The sequence below is a fragment of the Hirundo rustica genome, chromosome 2, assembly GCF_015227805.2.
Source record: "Hirundo rustica isolate bHirRus1 chromosome 2, bHirRus1.pri.v3, whole genome shotgun sequence".
In the NCBI taxonomy this organism is placed as follows: Eukaryota; Metazoa; Chordata; class Aves; order Passeriformes; family Hirundinidae; genus Hirundo; species Hirundo rustica.
Window position 1 is genome coordinate 84,104,901 of NC_053451.1, and position 16,934 is coordinate 84,121,834.

Below are 16,934 nucleotides of genomic sequence, written 5' to 3' on the forward strand. Positions count from 1 at the left end.
TCTGTGCCAATTCATTTTCACACAAAAGCTGACCTGGTCATTTAAAAGTAGCAGCTGAGTGATCCAAGTGTAAAAGGGGTCAATTATGTTTTAGTGAACTAGCTCAGATTCTGACCGATTCCAAGCAATTATGGGCCTCCGGGAAATCAGGATCTAAATCAGGATGTTTAAAACAGCCTGGAATCAGCTTCAAACACCTGCATGTGGAAGTGACTATGTATGCAAATACTGCCGTCATTGGAGATCTGCCCAGTACAGTAAGCGCTTTCCAACTCACCCTAAAATAGATACTTAGATTTCTATGGCTGATAAATCCATCGCTGTAGCAAAGATCAGGCAAGAAAGGCCACCTATGCCCAAATCCTGCCACTTAGTACTACTGCTGTGGAAAGAGATTTGCCTGTTCATATAGGTCTTAATTAATAGGAGGAACAAGTCATCCTGTGTTTTTACAAGTCACCAGTTGTTATGAATTCAGTGCAGGCTTTTTGGGACACATCTATTTATCTAGGAGGTAGAAGGATGTTTGGAATCTACTGAGACCAGCCAGTGGAAGTAGTGGCAAATGGCCCATCTGAAGACAGCTTACATGCTCAACCAAGTTATTTGATACACCCCTAGAAATATTGCTTCCAGTTTCTGGCCCCAGCATGTTACATGGCTGTTAGAATTACTCTATATTTTTTGTTCAAAACATTTCCCAAATGCCACACCAAATTATCCTTTCAGGTACACCTGCAAAACTTCATGGCCTGTCCTGTTTATGGGCTCCATCATAAGCTAAATTGATCAACAGCTACAGATTGTCATATCCTTAGTGCAAGTATGAGAAAAAACATCATCTGAGGGTTTGGTTGTTTTGTTGTTGTTGTTGTTGTTGTTGTTTTGTGGGTTGGGTTTTTTTTGTTTGTTTTTTTTTAATATCTCTAAACATAATCTTCAAGAGCACACAGCAACTCTACCTCAATTCCTTTTTGGACTGATCAGGAGAGGAAACACTTCACAGAAAAGAGAGATGAAAAGATAGAAAGTAGAGATTTCAAACAGAATATATATACACACATTTGCTTATACATGTGTATATTTATATATATTTGTTTGCTGTAAAATGCCAATTTGAGCACAGAGATTCAGTGTAAGACCACCAAGCTTCTGAAGATTGAGGGATTCTTGCTAGGAATCTGTCGTTGTTTCCCACAAATGCCTTGTGCCAATAAATTGTTAAATTGTTTTCCTGGAATTTGAGGTCAGAAGGGAAATGATTGACTACAGAAGGGAAATGATTGACTACACTTTTTCCTATGACTCTCACAACAGCTTTGTGAGGCAATTACTTGTAGAGGGAAATAGTTGATGACCAGAAGCCATTGTCTGTCAATCCTGCATTCAGACAATATTTAAAAACTTAAAGATATAAAGGAAATCACTTCATGTGTTATTTAAATTTCAACTAGATCAGACAATTTCAAAAAAGTTCTATAAAAACATGTGTCTTCATCTAGCCATAAGTCAAGGCCAAGGTACCTGCAGGAGGGCCCTCTGACACAGGATATTTCCACACAATGCAGAATGTCTGCCAAAGGAGTTAAAGGGAGATTTACAAGCTGATTGTTCATGGCCCTGCACCATCTGACAAACACTGTGGTCTGTTTAAGTGAAGGATCCCTGCCAGGAATCAGCAGTTTCAGGAACTGCTTGCATGGCTCTTCCTCCCTGTGCAAGACAACATGGTTTCACCAGAGGAAAGTTACCTTGTGCTGTTGGGAAATATGAGTGTGCGTATGGGCAGTGATCACAGAGGACTCCACGCCCTACAGAATGAATTCCTGAGCTGATATGTTGAACTCTTCTGTTGCTTTAGCTTTGCTAATCTTTTTAAAAATATCAGCCTTCAAAAATTTAAGCTTACAAAGTCTGCTTATGTAGGAAAGATCAACATACATATAATATTCTAGCTATTAGCCCCTAAATTGGAACCTCTTCAAATCCAGTTTAGGATGCTTACTCTGCCTGAAATTTAAACCAGCCTACAAAATTGACCAGTGGAGTTACATTACACAACTTGGGTTTCAACTGACTTAAGGTTTTGTGCACAGCATTTTTATATGCTGTCGTGCACTGATAAAGAAAACTGCAAACTGCTTTGTTTTGTAATCTAAGTAGCACTCAAACTGTAAGATCATGCTTCAGATGCTATGAGTTTTTGTCAAAACTGACCCACAGAGTTACTATTTCCAAGAACCTGAATGCTGCAGAAAAAAACTTCTTTAAAGTTTTAAAGACCACATTGATGAGTTTCGCTCTGACACAGATGACAGTGACTGTGTTTATGCAAATCTTACCTAAATTAGGGTAAATGTTGCTCCAGCAGAGAATCTTGACTTTTCTGATTTATACTTAGAAAAGGTGAAGGTACAAGTGAACTAAAATTCAACGATCAGCAAAATTGCATAGTGCAGGACAGACACAGGAAATTTGAAAGCAGATATGTATGTTTAATTTTATTACTTAGCTAGTTCTGAAGATGCAGTGCAGTATTTGCTTGTGGAGTTTCTTTGCCTCTCACCTGTGAATTTAAATTTCACAGTAAGAATTTTTTGGTTCAAACTTGGAAAGTGCCTGATTTTACTCTGTCAGGCTGGAGAACAGAAGCACTCCCTAGTAGGCAGAAACTACAGCATTATTTTTCTTCACTTTTGAATAAAGTAGTTTTTTCTCTAGATTGATACAGCCAACGAGCTCTAACAGGTAGAGGTATGCACCCCTCCATTACATGAAAGCTGGTAATTATTCTTTATTTTCTTGCTGAAAAAACAGAGGGTTTTTTACCTCTCAATGTGAAATCCTTGTGGAGATATGACACTCTTGTTTTACCTTGCCCTGATGGTTTGAGGTCAGAGCTATAACCACCACAGGGTTTACTTTGATTGTGTGTACTAAGATAAAGACTGACATTTGTCTCTGAAAGTTTTTGATGAATATAATGCGTATAACTTAACTTTTTCATTGTAAAAAATATGCCCACTTTTGCAGTGAAGGTATGCATATGGTTTACTTATGTCCTTTATCTGAGTTATCTTTGGTGAAAAATAAAAAATAAAGAACAATTTTATTTTTTAAAGCAAAATGGCATGGAAGGTCAGGAACATCAAAGCTGCTTATATGCTTTCAGTTTTGTTTTCTTTTCTCAGTAATACTTGCACACCCAAGTGCACAGAGGGTAGAAGTGGCATTTCCCAAATGTATTTCTTCTTAAAAGATGGTAAGCTAAAACATCAAATAATGCCTTTGTGATAACATAACTACAGGCTTGGCAACAGTTTCTGACCTTTGTAATAATGATACTCAGAACAAAACAATTGGAAAAAAAAAAATCAGCTAAAAGAACAGGGAAGCCCAAATACAAAGAAATTTCTTAGAAGACTTAGGTTCATGTCTTCACTGAGTGAACCAAACTCTTGGCTTTTGGAGATGTAGAGATGTAACAGAGCAAGCTAAAATTTGCATGAAAGTTTATTGCAAGGGTGAGAAAGAACCATCAAGACAAAATCTGCCACCTCTTTCGGTAAGGCCCATGTTCAGTTTAGGAAACATTCAGGCGGAGGTGGACTCATTTACATTCCTCAGCTTGGTGAACCTTAACGTTTGCAGAAGTGTTTCTCTGAATTGCATGAATGATGCTTTAGGAACTGTACTTGAGAATATGTTACAAAAGAGCACTTTTTTTCTTGTTCTTCATATTAAACCCCCTTACTTTATTTAAATATCGATGTGTTTGTCACTTTTCCCACAGCTCAAGATTACTGACTCTTGGCTCTTTACCTTCCTGACTCATTCTTCTCCTCACACTCAGTCTAGAACAGAAATTGAGCATTAGTTTTATGTACTTTTACTTGCCTCTGTCATCTCAATAGTAATTCAGACAGTCCAAGGGGAGTTGAAAACTCAGAAGAAACAGTCCATACGGAGAACCCCTAAGTTTTCTCTAGTTTTCTCTACCATTACGTAGACATAAACTATCCTAACCTTTTAGCTCTTGTTACGGCTTTGCAATCAAACTGAGTAAGTAAAAAAATAATGTAAAATAAAAATATACTAAAAAACAGTCTTTTAAGAAAAAACAAAATACATTCTTTTGGTACACTTGCATTGATGAAAAACTATTAATAGGATTTTTCTAAGTGCTTACAATAAAATCTGTGCTTTCACTTTGCTTCATTCTAAACCTGTTTAGATGAATTGCAATTGAGTTGAAATTGTATTTCAGCTTGTTTTTCCTGTAATCTGAAACATGCCATCCTACATTCTTCAGCTAGAAAGGTGTGTTCCTAAAAGTCTAACAATATCAAAGAATTTATAGAAAAAGATCTTTTTTTTTTTCCCTATGCAATAGTGTTGTGACAGGTAGTGAACCAAAAATTATGAAACATGATAGGTTTTGAAAGCCTTTCTGCTGCAGGATATATTTTAAGAGTTATTTTTCTATCTCAAATCACAAAGTAAATCTCAATTTTTTTATAAATTGGCAGTTCCCATTTTGACTTCACTCAGAGGCTTTTCAGTCTTTTTCACAGGTGTGCTTGACACTGACAACAGGAAGATAATAGATGTAAGAGAGAAATCACATCGGCTTAATTTAGCAGTTCTCTAAAAATAGTAATCTCTACTGCTACTCTTCCACAGCAAAGAAATAACACAGATATCTTGTGATTTTTTACTGTTTGCTTTTCAGTACACCTTTAATGTTTTGTTTATCATCTTTTGTCTACTGAAGGGAAAGAAGTTCCTATTCCTGTGAGAAAAGCATTTAGCAGCTGTCACCTTAGCTTACGGTTGCAGCTTGGATGAAAACCTGATGCCACTGAATTTCCAAGTGAGTTTTCTGTGCAGGCTGCCACCAGCCAGTGAGTACAAAGAGTAGCAAAAAAATCCTACATGGATTTATCAGGTATTACTCCAGAGTCCTAGTACTTAATATGAGAATAATATACATCCATCTACTAATTGTTTCAGAAATCAGGCAAGCAGAAAAGCTTAACATTTCTCCTATGTCACAAGCTTGAGGACTGATGCAAATGTCAATAGGGCTGGATCATGTAACTCGAAGAATCCTTACTGAGTTTTTGTTTCAGCCTGTTTGTATGTCCCTTGGTCTGTCGTATTTAAAATACAGGTCTACCTGTGTATTTCTAACAGGGAAATTTATGTAACAGAAGTATATTTTTTAAAAATTATGCATATGAAACCAAAGCTTAAGGTGGATGTTTTAAAATCCATACAAGCTTCACTGATTTGAATTCTGCTGGAAACCTGAAATGGAATGGGAAAAACTCATAAAATGTAAGAGAAGTCTAATTCTAAACCTCTAAAGACAGGTTATTTTCTCTCTTGTATTACATTTTCAAATTAAACCACAAGAGACAGACAGACACTGTGGGTGCAGTGGGGGATGGTCATAGTTACCCTGAACAAGAAGAAAATGTAAACACAGCATTAACTAAACCCCAACAGACACAGCCATAGGAGCAGTAAAGCATTTTGAAATGTTACACTGTGGTTCCAGCAGCTTAACCTGGTGTCACGGTTTCACCCTAGCCAGCAGCCAAGCCCCACACAGTCGCTTGTTCACCTCCCCCACTAGGCAGAACTGGGGAGAGATTTGAAAGGGCAAAAGGAAGAAAAATTGTGGGTTGAGACAAAGACCATTTTATAAGGAAAGAAAAAGCCATGCACACAAGCAAAGCAAAACAAGGAGTTAATCTGTTTCCCATGGGCTGACAGGTGTTCAGCCATCTCCAGGAAAGCAGGGTCCCACCACATGAAAGGGTTACTTAGGAAGAAAAACACCATCACTCCAAATGGTCCTCCTTTCCTCCTTCTTTCATCTACTTTATATACTGGCAATGATGTTGTATAGTATGGAATATCCCTTTGGTCAGTTTGGGCTACCTGTCTGCCTGTGTCTCCTCCCAGCCTCGTGTGTTCCCCCAAATCCTTTGCCAGTGTGGCACTACAAAAAGCAGTGTAGTGGCTCTGTGCAAACCCTGCTCAGCAATAACAAAAATATCTCACTATTGTCAACTCTGTGTTCAGCACAAATCCAAAAAATAGTCTCATACTAGCCACTGTGAAGAAAATTAACTCTATCCCAGCCAAACCCCACACCCCTGGGCATCTAAAAAGCAAATCATTACAAGTAAGGGTGAATCAGAGCTGGAATTTCTTCCACTCCAGGCTTTCCTGACAAGGAATTCAGGATTAGAGTGTGAAAGAATCTGGCAAAAGGAAAGACAAAATTGGGAGAAGGATTTTCTGTACTCCACATTTCCTCAAGAGGCTATTTTCCCTCAAGAATGACATGCAACATCAGTCTTGTGTTTGTCTTCATCAGTCTTCTCCCCTGCAGAAGACTCTAAAGGAATCACCCATCATTCTTCTTCTGCTCGTTGTGATTGACATTGTTATTACTGAAAATGAAGTCAATGAGACCTACCCTTTCTGGAAAGCTCTTGTAGGCATGCAATCAGTAAGTCTGGGGTCTTCTAATTCCAATTCAAGAGGTGCCTACATTTGGAGGCACTTATGTTTTACCAACAGGAGTGTTCCACAAGTGCATAAAATTTGCCTTTAGTCAGGCCATTAATACTGGCACTGTTTTGCATTTGGCAGCATCTATGTGTGCATTTTTTATCTCCTTCTTATCAAGATGTTCTGTCAGAAAAAGCAAGTACAAAAGAAAATACATTTGAGACTAACTCTACCACAACCCAAAATGTGAGACACATTAGATAGCTTTATGACCAGTGTGACAGATTTAATGGAAATTTTCACCTATATTCCTACCTTCCCAAGTACCTGTAATTTCTATAAGAATAGCATCTAGGGGCCTGTGATAGCAAATATCTTTCACTTGCAGAGGTATGCTATTAGAGCTCTGTGGTAACTCTGATACAGACAACAACCTTCTGCTTATCTTGAGAAGTATAGAGTTGTTAGGCACAAAGGGATGCTATTTGAGCAGGATTTTTGAGGCAATAGACTTCATGAATAAATATTTGCTATGGTAAGTCACAGACAGATGAGTTGAAATAGAGGGGATTAAGACTTTTTTTCCCAAGAGTTATGTGACAATGAGGGCTTTTTCAAGTTAGCCTGAAAAATGAAGAATTAGTTTCATTCTTGATGGAACTCCCCTGACAAGAACTGAATTTCATTTGCAACGGATTTGGCTCAAAGGGCTTTTTGCAATTGTGCCCATCTAATGATCACTTCACTATATGAAACATGCTTGCTCCGTGTCATGTGCATGACATATGTACAGTTCTGACTTCTTTGCAGTTCCTATTTTCTTGTTCCTTTATCTAGGATTCCAACAACTCAGCTGGAAGCAACATTAATAATTATAATTTTCTTGATACTGACTCTCACCACTTCCGAATATTTTTAGCTGACATTTGAAGCACTATGTCAAATAGATCAGATCAAGAAAGAACCTCAATAAGCCCCACTGGGCTGCTTGCTACTGTAGCTTTTTCTGGATCTGCACTTAGGTTTTTATGAGTTGATTATCTCTTTGCTGCACTGCAGCCTCCAGTAGAGACTTCACATTTGCCAGGTCTCAGGAATCATCAGTGGTTCAGGAAGCAAGTTCTCAGTAAAAGCCTCTCTCAGAAAGCAGAGTTTTTGCCAGAACAGTTCTTTCCGCTAGAGTTTCCCAGCACCATGGACTATTTGAGGGACTGACTGGTTACGCTACTCATGGCCTATGATCACACAAATTAAAGCTCTTTTCTAACAAGAGATGAGTTTAAGTGACACCAACTGGCACCTATGTTTTTTAATCTAACCTCCTAGATCAGGGTGGTCTTGCAACAAGATGCTTGGAATAAACCATGCAGGTGATGAGAGTCCACAAGCAGGTGTTCCTGAATCCACTCTCTGCCTGTTATTAAGTAGAAATGTGCCCACAGTTATTGGCTGACTTGGCCTGGCACCTCTTCAGCCCTTATTGTAACTCTTCACTGAACCTATCGTAGATCTATCCTCTGCCTTTCTGGGCATTTGTTGCCGTTTCTTCAGTTTTTCAATGCTGTACTTTTGTGAAATTGCCTTCCTATACTTGCAGCTTAACAAAAGCAAGCACACACATTGAGGTGTGGGCTCTTTCCTGCAGCTGCTGAATGCTACTATGCTGCTTAAAACAAATAGGCTAAACCATGAGCCATTGCATGTGTCAAGAAAGATTTATGTAAACCAGACAGTGAAAGCATAGGGCTGCTTTGCACCCTGCAAAACTGAAACTAATTTTGCAGAATTACAGATGATGCAAATAAGACAGCTGCAAACAGAACTTTTTAAAATAACTTATATTTTGCAGAAACTGAACCTCAATAGTCTTTTTCTTCTTGGTAGAAGAGGGCTTCTCAAGCCTGTAAACCAGTCCAAGCAATTGCATTCTGTCCCTGGTTCTCATGTTTCTTTCTTTATATTCTGTTTACATTATAAATATAGCAAGAGTCACTGAATGCATGTTCTCCTTTCCCTAAATTGGGAAAAAAAAACCTAAATCCAGCCCTTACTTGAAATGGATCACAGTTTAGTTGGGGGGAAAAAGGTCAGAAGATACTGTGCACTAAAAAAATCAAGGTCATGACATCTAGGGTAGATACAGAGAATCTATGGACTAGTGTTCTCATGCAGACATCAGTTGAATTCCAACTTGTGATACGTGATTTTCTTCATGTTCTTCAGTAACACAGGAGGTGTGATAATGAATAGACTACAGCACAATCCGGACAGGAGGGATTGATGGGCCAAGGTCAATGGTGTGAGGTTCAATAAGGCAAAATGCCAAGTCCTGCACTTGGGTCACAAGAACCCCAAGCAGCACTACAGGCTTGGGGCAGAGTGGCTGGGAAGCTGCCCAGTGGAAAATAACCTGGGGGTTAACAACAAGCAGTGCTATGATTTAGTTGACATGGTGGTGTTTGATCAAAGGTTCCATGATTTTGGAGGTCTTTTCCAAGCTTAATGATTCTAAGTATCAGAAAACCATTCAGCAGGGAAAAGTAGTTGTTCCAAGATAGAAAGAAATCAGACTGGTAAAAACTTTATGATGATTTGAAGGGAGGCAAGACTTTTCAGAAAGTAATTTTAATGGATTCAGTGCATTCAAGGAAAATCTGTCAAACTAAAGATTTTTTTTTTAGTTGATTAATATAGGATTTATGTCCTTAATTTCTGTTTTGATTTTTTTTTTTTTTTCACTTGACATTTCTCCTCTAGGTTTTCAAGCCAAGTGTTCATGATATGATCCAGCTGGCTTACAGGGATCAACAACCCACTTATGAATAATGGTTAAAAACGAATCCCACCTGGATGCTTTGACACTGGCAATGCTGCAGAATAAAGCAGTGTCCATCACCCTCCCAACTGTGTATACAGTGGTGGCTCTGGTCAGCATCCCTGGCAACTTGTTCTCCCTTTGGGTGCTCTGTTGGCACATCAAACCCAAAACACCTTCTGTTATCTTCATGATCAACCTAAGCATCACAGACCTTATGCTGGCCAGCTGTTTCCCCTTCCAGATTTCTTATCACGTCCAAAGCAATCACTGGAGATTTGGCAAGACTCTTTGCAGCCTTGTGACAGTGATGTTCTACTCCAACATGTATTCTTCTATACTGACCATGACCCTTATCAGCGTGGAGAGGTATGTGGGTGTGGTACACCCCATGAAGTTGATCAAGTGGAGAAGAAAAAGATATGCCTTGGCTGCCTGTCTAGCTATGTGGATTTCCTTGCTACTGGCCTTCTACCCACTAGAAACTACAGACCTGACCTACGAAGTGAAAGAATTAGGGATTATAACCTGTTTTGATGTCCTAAAATGGGATATGCTGCCCACCTTTGCAGCTTGGGTAGCCTTTCTCCTCACTTTATTTGTTCTGCTGTTCCTGATCCCTTTTGTTGTAACAGTTGGATGCTACATCGGTATCATTAGGAAGCTAATTCAGACATCAAACAAATATGGTGATAGGCAAAAAAATAGATCCATATACCTGGCAACAATTGTCCTTCTGTCCTTCATCACTTGCTTCGCACCCAATAACTTTATCCTACTTGCGCATATGATCAGCCGCCTATTCTACAGCAGCAGTTTGTACCCTGCGTACAAGCTCACCTTGTGCCTGAGTTGCTTCAACAACTGCATAGATCCCTTCATTTATTATTTTGCATCTAAAGAATTTTACCAGAAATTCATGCAATTGTTTCGCCCTAAGTTACTGCTCAGTGACAGCTTGGAAAACAGAAGGGAAAGTTTATTCTCGGGCAGGACCATGTCAGCCAGATCAATGTCAAATGGACCGACGGATGAGGTAGAGGGAGTAAAGGTCAATTTGCAAAGGCAGGAAAGTGTTTTTTAGCTTTAGATGTTCCCAGAAGAAAGACACCTGTGAAATGCATGAATAGACACAGAAAACGATTGCTTTTGAATGGCCACACTCAAAATACCTTGCTCCAGTAACAGAACTCAAGCTGTACTTAAATTGAATTTCAGCATTTTTCTGCTCAGAAATGGAAATGCTAAAGGAACTGAATTTAATCAAGAAGACACTGAAGCAAATCAAACAGTGTTAGCCTGGAAATAGCCTTGCTGCATAAGACCGAGGGATAGGTTTAGAATAGTTACTCTCAGGTTGTATGACAGTTAACCAAAGACTTGTGATTCTCAGTGAATGTGAAATATTACTGTACATAAATTAGACCATACACCAAAACTGGTTTGGGAGTAAGGGAGTTATTTTTCTATGCAATGGACTAAGCTTTGTTTTTGTTTATCTTTTTAATTATATTTCTTTCTCTCTTGTATTTTTTATAAAATAAATAATAAAAGTAGCACGGCATTTTACCATTAATGCATAATGCACAGCCACTGTGAAATCATCACCACGTTCACCCAGCTGCTTATCAGAGTCAAACCACTGTGACACTTGAAAAGGCTAGGTTGACTCGTATTATTTATTTGAATCTTATACAGCAAAACATCTCATACAATGAAAGAAAAGCTAACCACATTTGCAAGTACTTCTTCATTTCTTGAAATTATTAATTTCTCAGGACTGTGGGGAGCAGTTTATTCAAGGAAACAAACTTTCCCACATTAACCTATTGCAGTACCAATGCTTCTTGTATGTGGTTAGTATCAAATGGTCATTTTCATCAATTCACTGTAGGCTAGCCATAAAAGAACCACCCCCCTCAGCAGAATTAAGCTTTACTTAGTGCTGGGGAGTGAGTTTTTCTTCCTTACAGAGATGGTGTAGATTACAAACCAGATTTTCACCTGGATAAATGAAAGTTTAACCACAGACTAGAGTGATTCTGTGCCAGCAGAAACCAGCTGAAATCTCTTCCTGATGGCCAGGTGTCAGAAACAGACTTCTTTCAGGCAGGTAAGAAGAAAGAATAAAAGAAAGAGGAAAATAGGGCTTGAGAATGGGAGCTGTACCAAACATCCTGAAAATAAGTTATGGCAGGTGGGTTGAGCAGTCCTGTGTTTGGAGCCCTTCTCTGAAATGTCTTTCTACAGCTTCTTTGCAAATTCCATGCCATGTTTAATTCTTTTCACATCTCAACAACTGCCTGTGTGCTTGGAAAGACAACTGCTACAGAACATGTACTGAAGACAGAAGAAAAAAATGTTTTTCCTGAACAGCTGTACAGTATTTACAGCTTTTTATCTACATTTGACCCTCATTCACAGAAGAGAGACAAAAACTACTTGAGAAAACCAGACAAGTCCCCCACACAAGCAAGAAAAAGCTACTCCATATCTTTTTGCTGTACTGCAACTCCATCCGACACTGAGGAGGAAGCTGTCTGTAGCACTGTGGGTAGCTGTTCAGACATCACTGATGCCTGAGCTCCTGTGCCTAAGTAATAGGCAACACCCAAGGCCTTTAAAATTTGCCATTTTTCTTTGGGTATCTCATGACTAAAAATCAATTTTCCACCACTAATCACCATAAATTTCTTCACAGTGGAGTGTGGAAAACCACAAAACACATAGTGAGATATTTCAATGTCCTATCTTCTCCTAAAGCATTGTCAGTTTTTGGAGCAGAATAAATGTGAGTGGACCTAGCACTACTGTTTACAAGCCATTCAATGCTTTGTGGCATTTAACAGTGCTAGTTTTAATTTGCAAATTTTCTGTGTACAAGGCCAACCTTAGTGATACATAACTTCTAAACCCTCCCATCCATTTGCCTGGAAGGTACCCTTCACTGTTTACTTTCACATGATTCCAGCTTTCTCACTATCAAAGCTGTTTAATTGTTTTCCACATTTTGTTGTGGCAGAAATTTTTTTGAAGTATATACTGAAATCTCTCTCCTTTCTCTTTTTTTGTAACATGGAAATAATTTTTACACAGAAAGCCTTTCCTTCTCCAACATCTAATGCAGACTTTGAATGTGTTTTATCTTGAACATGGTCCTCAAGTGCATAGTCCCTTCTAAAATATGCTGCAAAGTGCCTGAACTATAACTGACACAAAATAGAGCCAAAAGTGCAGAAACCTTGCCCTTTGGACATCAACTGCTGTATTTTGAAAAATAGTGAGTTGCTCCTTTTTCAATTGAGAAAAGATGTTCATAACTGACTGAAAATATTCTCTCCAGCCTCATCCAGCTCTTCATAACCCTTCATTTCTCTTCTGAAAATGTTTAAATAGGAACAGGAAGGATGCCTCATTTAAGTACACTTCTATTTCATTAGCTAGCCTATAATTAGCTCAGAGGGATTGTTCCTTGAGAAAGGAATATAAAAATGAACCCATCAACAGCAATCCTTCAAGTTCAATGGCATATACTTGAAGTCTTGGAGGGTTTCTATTGAAGAGGAAGAGAATAAATTATTAATAAAAGAGGCCCATCATGCTGTTCATTGATCCTGGAAATACATCCTTCTGGAGCATGATAACAATAATGGCTTCTACCTTCCTTGATCAGTGAGTTTAAGTTGACATCCATACACATACATACATATAAATATATACATATAAATATACATTGCAATTTGTGAGGTTATTGAGAAGTCCATGTCCATATTACGTTCAGTTTGAGGAATACAGCCCTGGGCAGCTTGCTTACTTGTAAGCATTACTATGTAGTTAATGTAATTTTACTGAAAAGACAGAATGTAAAGACTTCTGTTCGTTTTTGGGGTTAGGAGGGGAGTTTGTGTTTGGTTTTGGTTTTTTAATTACTGTATAGAAATGTAACCTATGAATATGCTTGAACTTTTTTGTACATACAATGATAATAATTAGAAAAATAAAAAGCACTTAAGATTCATTCCCATTGTTTTACCTCCCTTGTGTGAAAAACTTCCAAACATAGAAGACGACGGGGAAACCAAGTTATGAAATAAAATTAATCTGTTTCTCCTTGTTATTGTGGATTTTTTTCAGCCTTTTTCAGATTTATTTTTTTTTTTCCAGAATAGATATAAATATATTAGAAGGTGACATTGTCATAAACCCTTCACACAAATTTTAAAAGTATCAATATTTTAACAAGATGTTGGGTAACTTGAATCTTTCTCCTTGCCCAACAGGTGCACCAATACATATATTTTTTAATGTCTATTAAAGGAGCCTAGCAGTAAGAGCCTGTCCCACCACCAGCTTGGAGCAGGGCATTGGAAGAAACTGGGAATGGACAGCCAGGGTTGGTAGTCATGGAATCATAGAATTATAGAATATATGAAGTTGGAAGGGATCCACAAGGATCATCAAGTCCAACTCCTGCCCCTTCACAGGACTATCCCCAAGAGTCACACCACATGCACAAGAGTACTGTCCAAACACTTCTTGAACTCTGTCAGGCTGGTGCTGTGACCATTTCCCTGGGAAGCCTGTTCCAGTGCCCAATCACACTCAGGGTAAAGAATATTTTCCTAATAGCCAACCTAAACCTCCCCTGACACAACTTCAAGCCTATCCCTTGGGTTCTGTTCCTGGTCATCAGAGAGAAGAGGTCAGTGTCTGCCCCACTTCTTCCCTTCACAAGGAAGTTGTAAGTGCAATAAAGTCACCCCTCAGTCTCCTCAAGGCTGAACAGACCAAGTGCCCTCAGATGCTCCTCATAAAGCTTCTACTCTGCACACCTTAATATCTTTGTAGTGCTCCTTTGGATATTCTCTAAGAACTTCATGTCTGTCTTATGTAAGACCACAGCAGCACAGAGAAAAGCAGGACAATCACCTTGCTCCACAGCTCATGATGCTGTGCTTTCATAAATGATCCCTAGACTGAATATGTTCCATTCTGAGTTCATTGTCTCTTTGGCTACATATGTGCTGACACATGAGTGGGCCAGAGATTATCCTGGAGTCGACTCATCACTTTCTATCATTTGTTCCAGTTCAAAGTGTTTAGAATAACATGAGGTCTACATTGATACTTACTGGGGTGTTATTTCTCTAAGGTGATGGTTAGGGTATATGATACCCAAAGATGGGAGGGATAGCACAAATGTTTGTGTGTGAAATTCAGTGTTGGTAAGTGTGAAGTAATGCACACAGCAAAATCCAGTCACAGCTTTATGTCTAAAATGATGTTGCTTGTCAGCGACTACTGTGAATCATAATCCATAATTCCATTCATCAGCTCAGCATCATAGAAATCCACAGTTCACCCATACCTAGTTTTCTCTCTGCACTTCTGGCCTCTGTCACAAACAGGATTAACAAGGACTAGAAAAGATCAAGGTAAGAGCATATGGTGTGCTCTAAGAAATTAATTTAAAATCTTAAAAGTTAAGTAGTTTAGGATTGATCATCTCAGAAAAGTGACAAAAGTAGGAAAGAGGTCTACAATATCCTCAATGAAGTGCAAAAGCTGATTTGGATGACTTACACTGCCTTTGCTCAATAATTGGTGAACAACATATTAAGCTAATGAGATCTAGGTTTAAAACCAGATAAAGTTCGTATTGCTTCTTACAACACATAGTATAGATAGAAAACAGTTTGCCAAGAATGTTGTGGATGCACATAGTACACTGGTCCAGAGAAACTGGAAAAGAACATGGAAAAGAAATCCACTGTATGTAATTAAACAGACAATCCTTGGTCCAGGAAGACCCTGAGGATTAAAATTGTCAAAGGCTGGAGGAGTACTAAGAGGAAGTCATAATATGTGATTGCCCTGTTCTCCCTTCTGTTGGAATGCCAGTGTTTGAGGCAGGACGCCATAAGCAAGATAGCCCCTTGGCTCCACTCTGGTCCATCTCACACTCCCAGTTAAGGCCTGCCAGAACTGCCTTGGAGCCTGGCCTGTTCCACCCTGCCTGCTGGGGTGCTGCCAGAGGGGATTCAGCAGGGAATTCAGCCTGCTACCAACTTAGAAGAAGCTGTTCCACAGTCAGGGGAGCCTGGGGCACAAGCTTGATCATCCGTCACTTAGCCCTTTTGACAGGTCACAGGATCACAGGATGGCTGAGACTGGAAGAGACCTTTGGAGGTCACCATGTCCAACCCCCCTAACCAAGCCATCTCTCACGATCAGGAAAAGATGAGCTTGTGTCTTGCCCTTCAACAAATCTCTCCAGGTGCTTGTAACAATTCATCCATTTTGCTTCAAAACACATAATTATTAATTCCATTTCTGACATATTTTCTCACATCTGATCTCATTTTTTCCATCACCTATTTCTCTCAAAGGCTGCTGCTGTTGAAAGAAACTAGCAGCAGACCTTCTTGTCCACCTGGGGCAGGGAAATTCACTGCTGCTGGTGGGGTTTTTGTTTGCTTGTTTGTTTGGGGTTTGTTTGTTTGTTTGTTTTTAATTTCTCCAGCAGCAGCCTCTTTAAAGCTCACAGCTGCATTAATGAAGAGTACAATTCTCTTGCCTGAATTGTCACAAATATATTGGCAAATAAAATCTAGTGTACCTTTTCTGAAAAAAAAAAAAAAAAAAAAGGTAACAAAATCTTTTTCAATGACCTGACAAGTTCCTCTAAAAAACGTTAAGATGCTATGACCTGGCAAAGTCCATTAAAATAATCAGTTTTATTGGTATTTTTTTTTTAGATGCATCTAAAGTCACAGTTCTTTTAAGTGCCCCAAATGAAAATTCTTACATAAAATAACTCTCACAAGAATGATTGGTTATTGTCCTTAGTAATTAAATCCATCCTGAATAAAAGAAAAAAAGACCAACCAGGAATCTTTTATAGGAATAAATATACTTTCCTCACTTATGCTGCAGTTCATAGTCTCAAAAGGAGTTATGGAGAGCAAAATTTCAGTTATACTCTTAATTTTGATATATTTTGGTTACTTTCATTCTGGATTAAGATTTTGCAAGTAAGTGTTCTCCTCTTTAATCTATAAAGCGTCATTATGGAGTGCATAATAGAGTTCAGCATAATGTTTAGTTGAAATATAATTTTTAAAGTTTTCTTTTTATTTGACAAAAAAACACCAAACCTGTAATAACTGAAGTTTGGACTGCTACTGAACTCCTGGGCTTTCATGACTTATTTGCAATTCTTGTAGTATTTTTCTTTGAAGTCTAAACAGCCGGAACACGTTATCAAATGAGGAGACTCTCAAGCCTCTTTAATTATAAAACGTGAAGCTCAGAGCTTCCAGATAGAATACCTTTCTAGCTTTTAGCATAAATAAATACCTCAATTCCCTTCTTGACTGCCTTAGTTCATGATGATGTCTTGCAGTCAGGCTTATTCTTCGGTGGAAATTTTCAGCACAGGGACACTGATGGTTCTCCTTCCCCAGTTTCTGCACCACTGCACACATGACCTGGCTCTGGCACACCCCAATTTGCAGAAAGGTGTCCATTGCCCTACTGAGAACTACCTAGGCTAATTACCCTTTGGAGCTTTTCCTAGTATGTTCCACAA

The 16,934-nt window shown here is 38.7% G+C and overlaps 1 protein-coding gene across 3 annotated transcripts in view; it reads left to right on the plus strand.

Annotated features, from left to right (window-relative positions):
• P2RY8 (P2Y receptor family member 8) overlaps positions 1–13,333 on the plus strand; it is a 33,489-nt gene extending 20,156 nt beyond the window's left edge. For 2 of the 3 annotated variants that reach the window (XM_040057094.1, XM_040057095.1), the window contains exon 3: positions 9,286–13,333. In XM_040057094.1, coding sequence (XP_039913028.1) covers positions 9,354–10,427 — 1,074 coding nt within the window. In that variant the 5' untranslated portion in view covers positions 9,286–9,353 and the 3' untranslated portion in view covers positions 10,428–13,333. Of the gene's footprint in view, positions 1–4,862; positions 4,874–9,285 lie in introns of those variants that run through there. The other variant, XM_040057096.1, reaches the window with a different exon arrangement.
• The last annotated feature ends 3,601 nt before the right edge of the window (positions 13,334–16,934 follow it).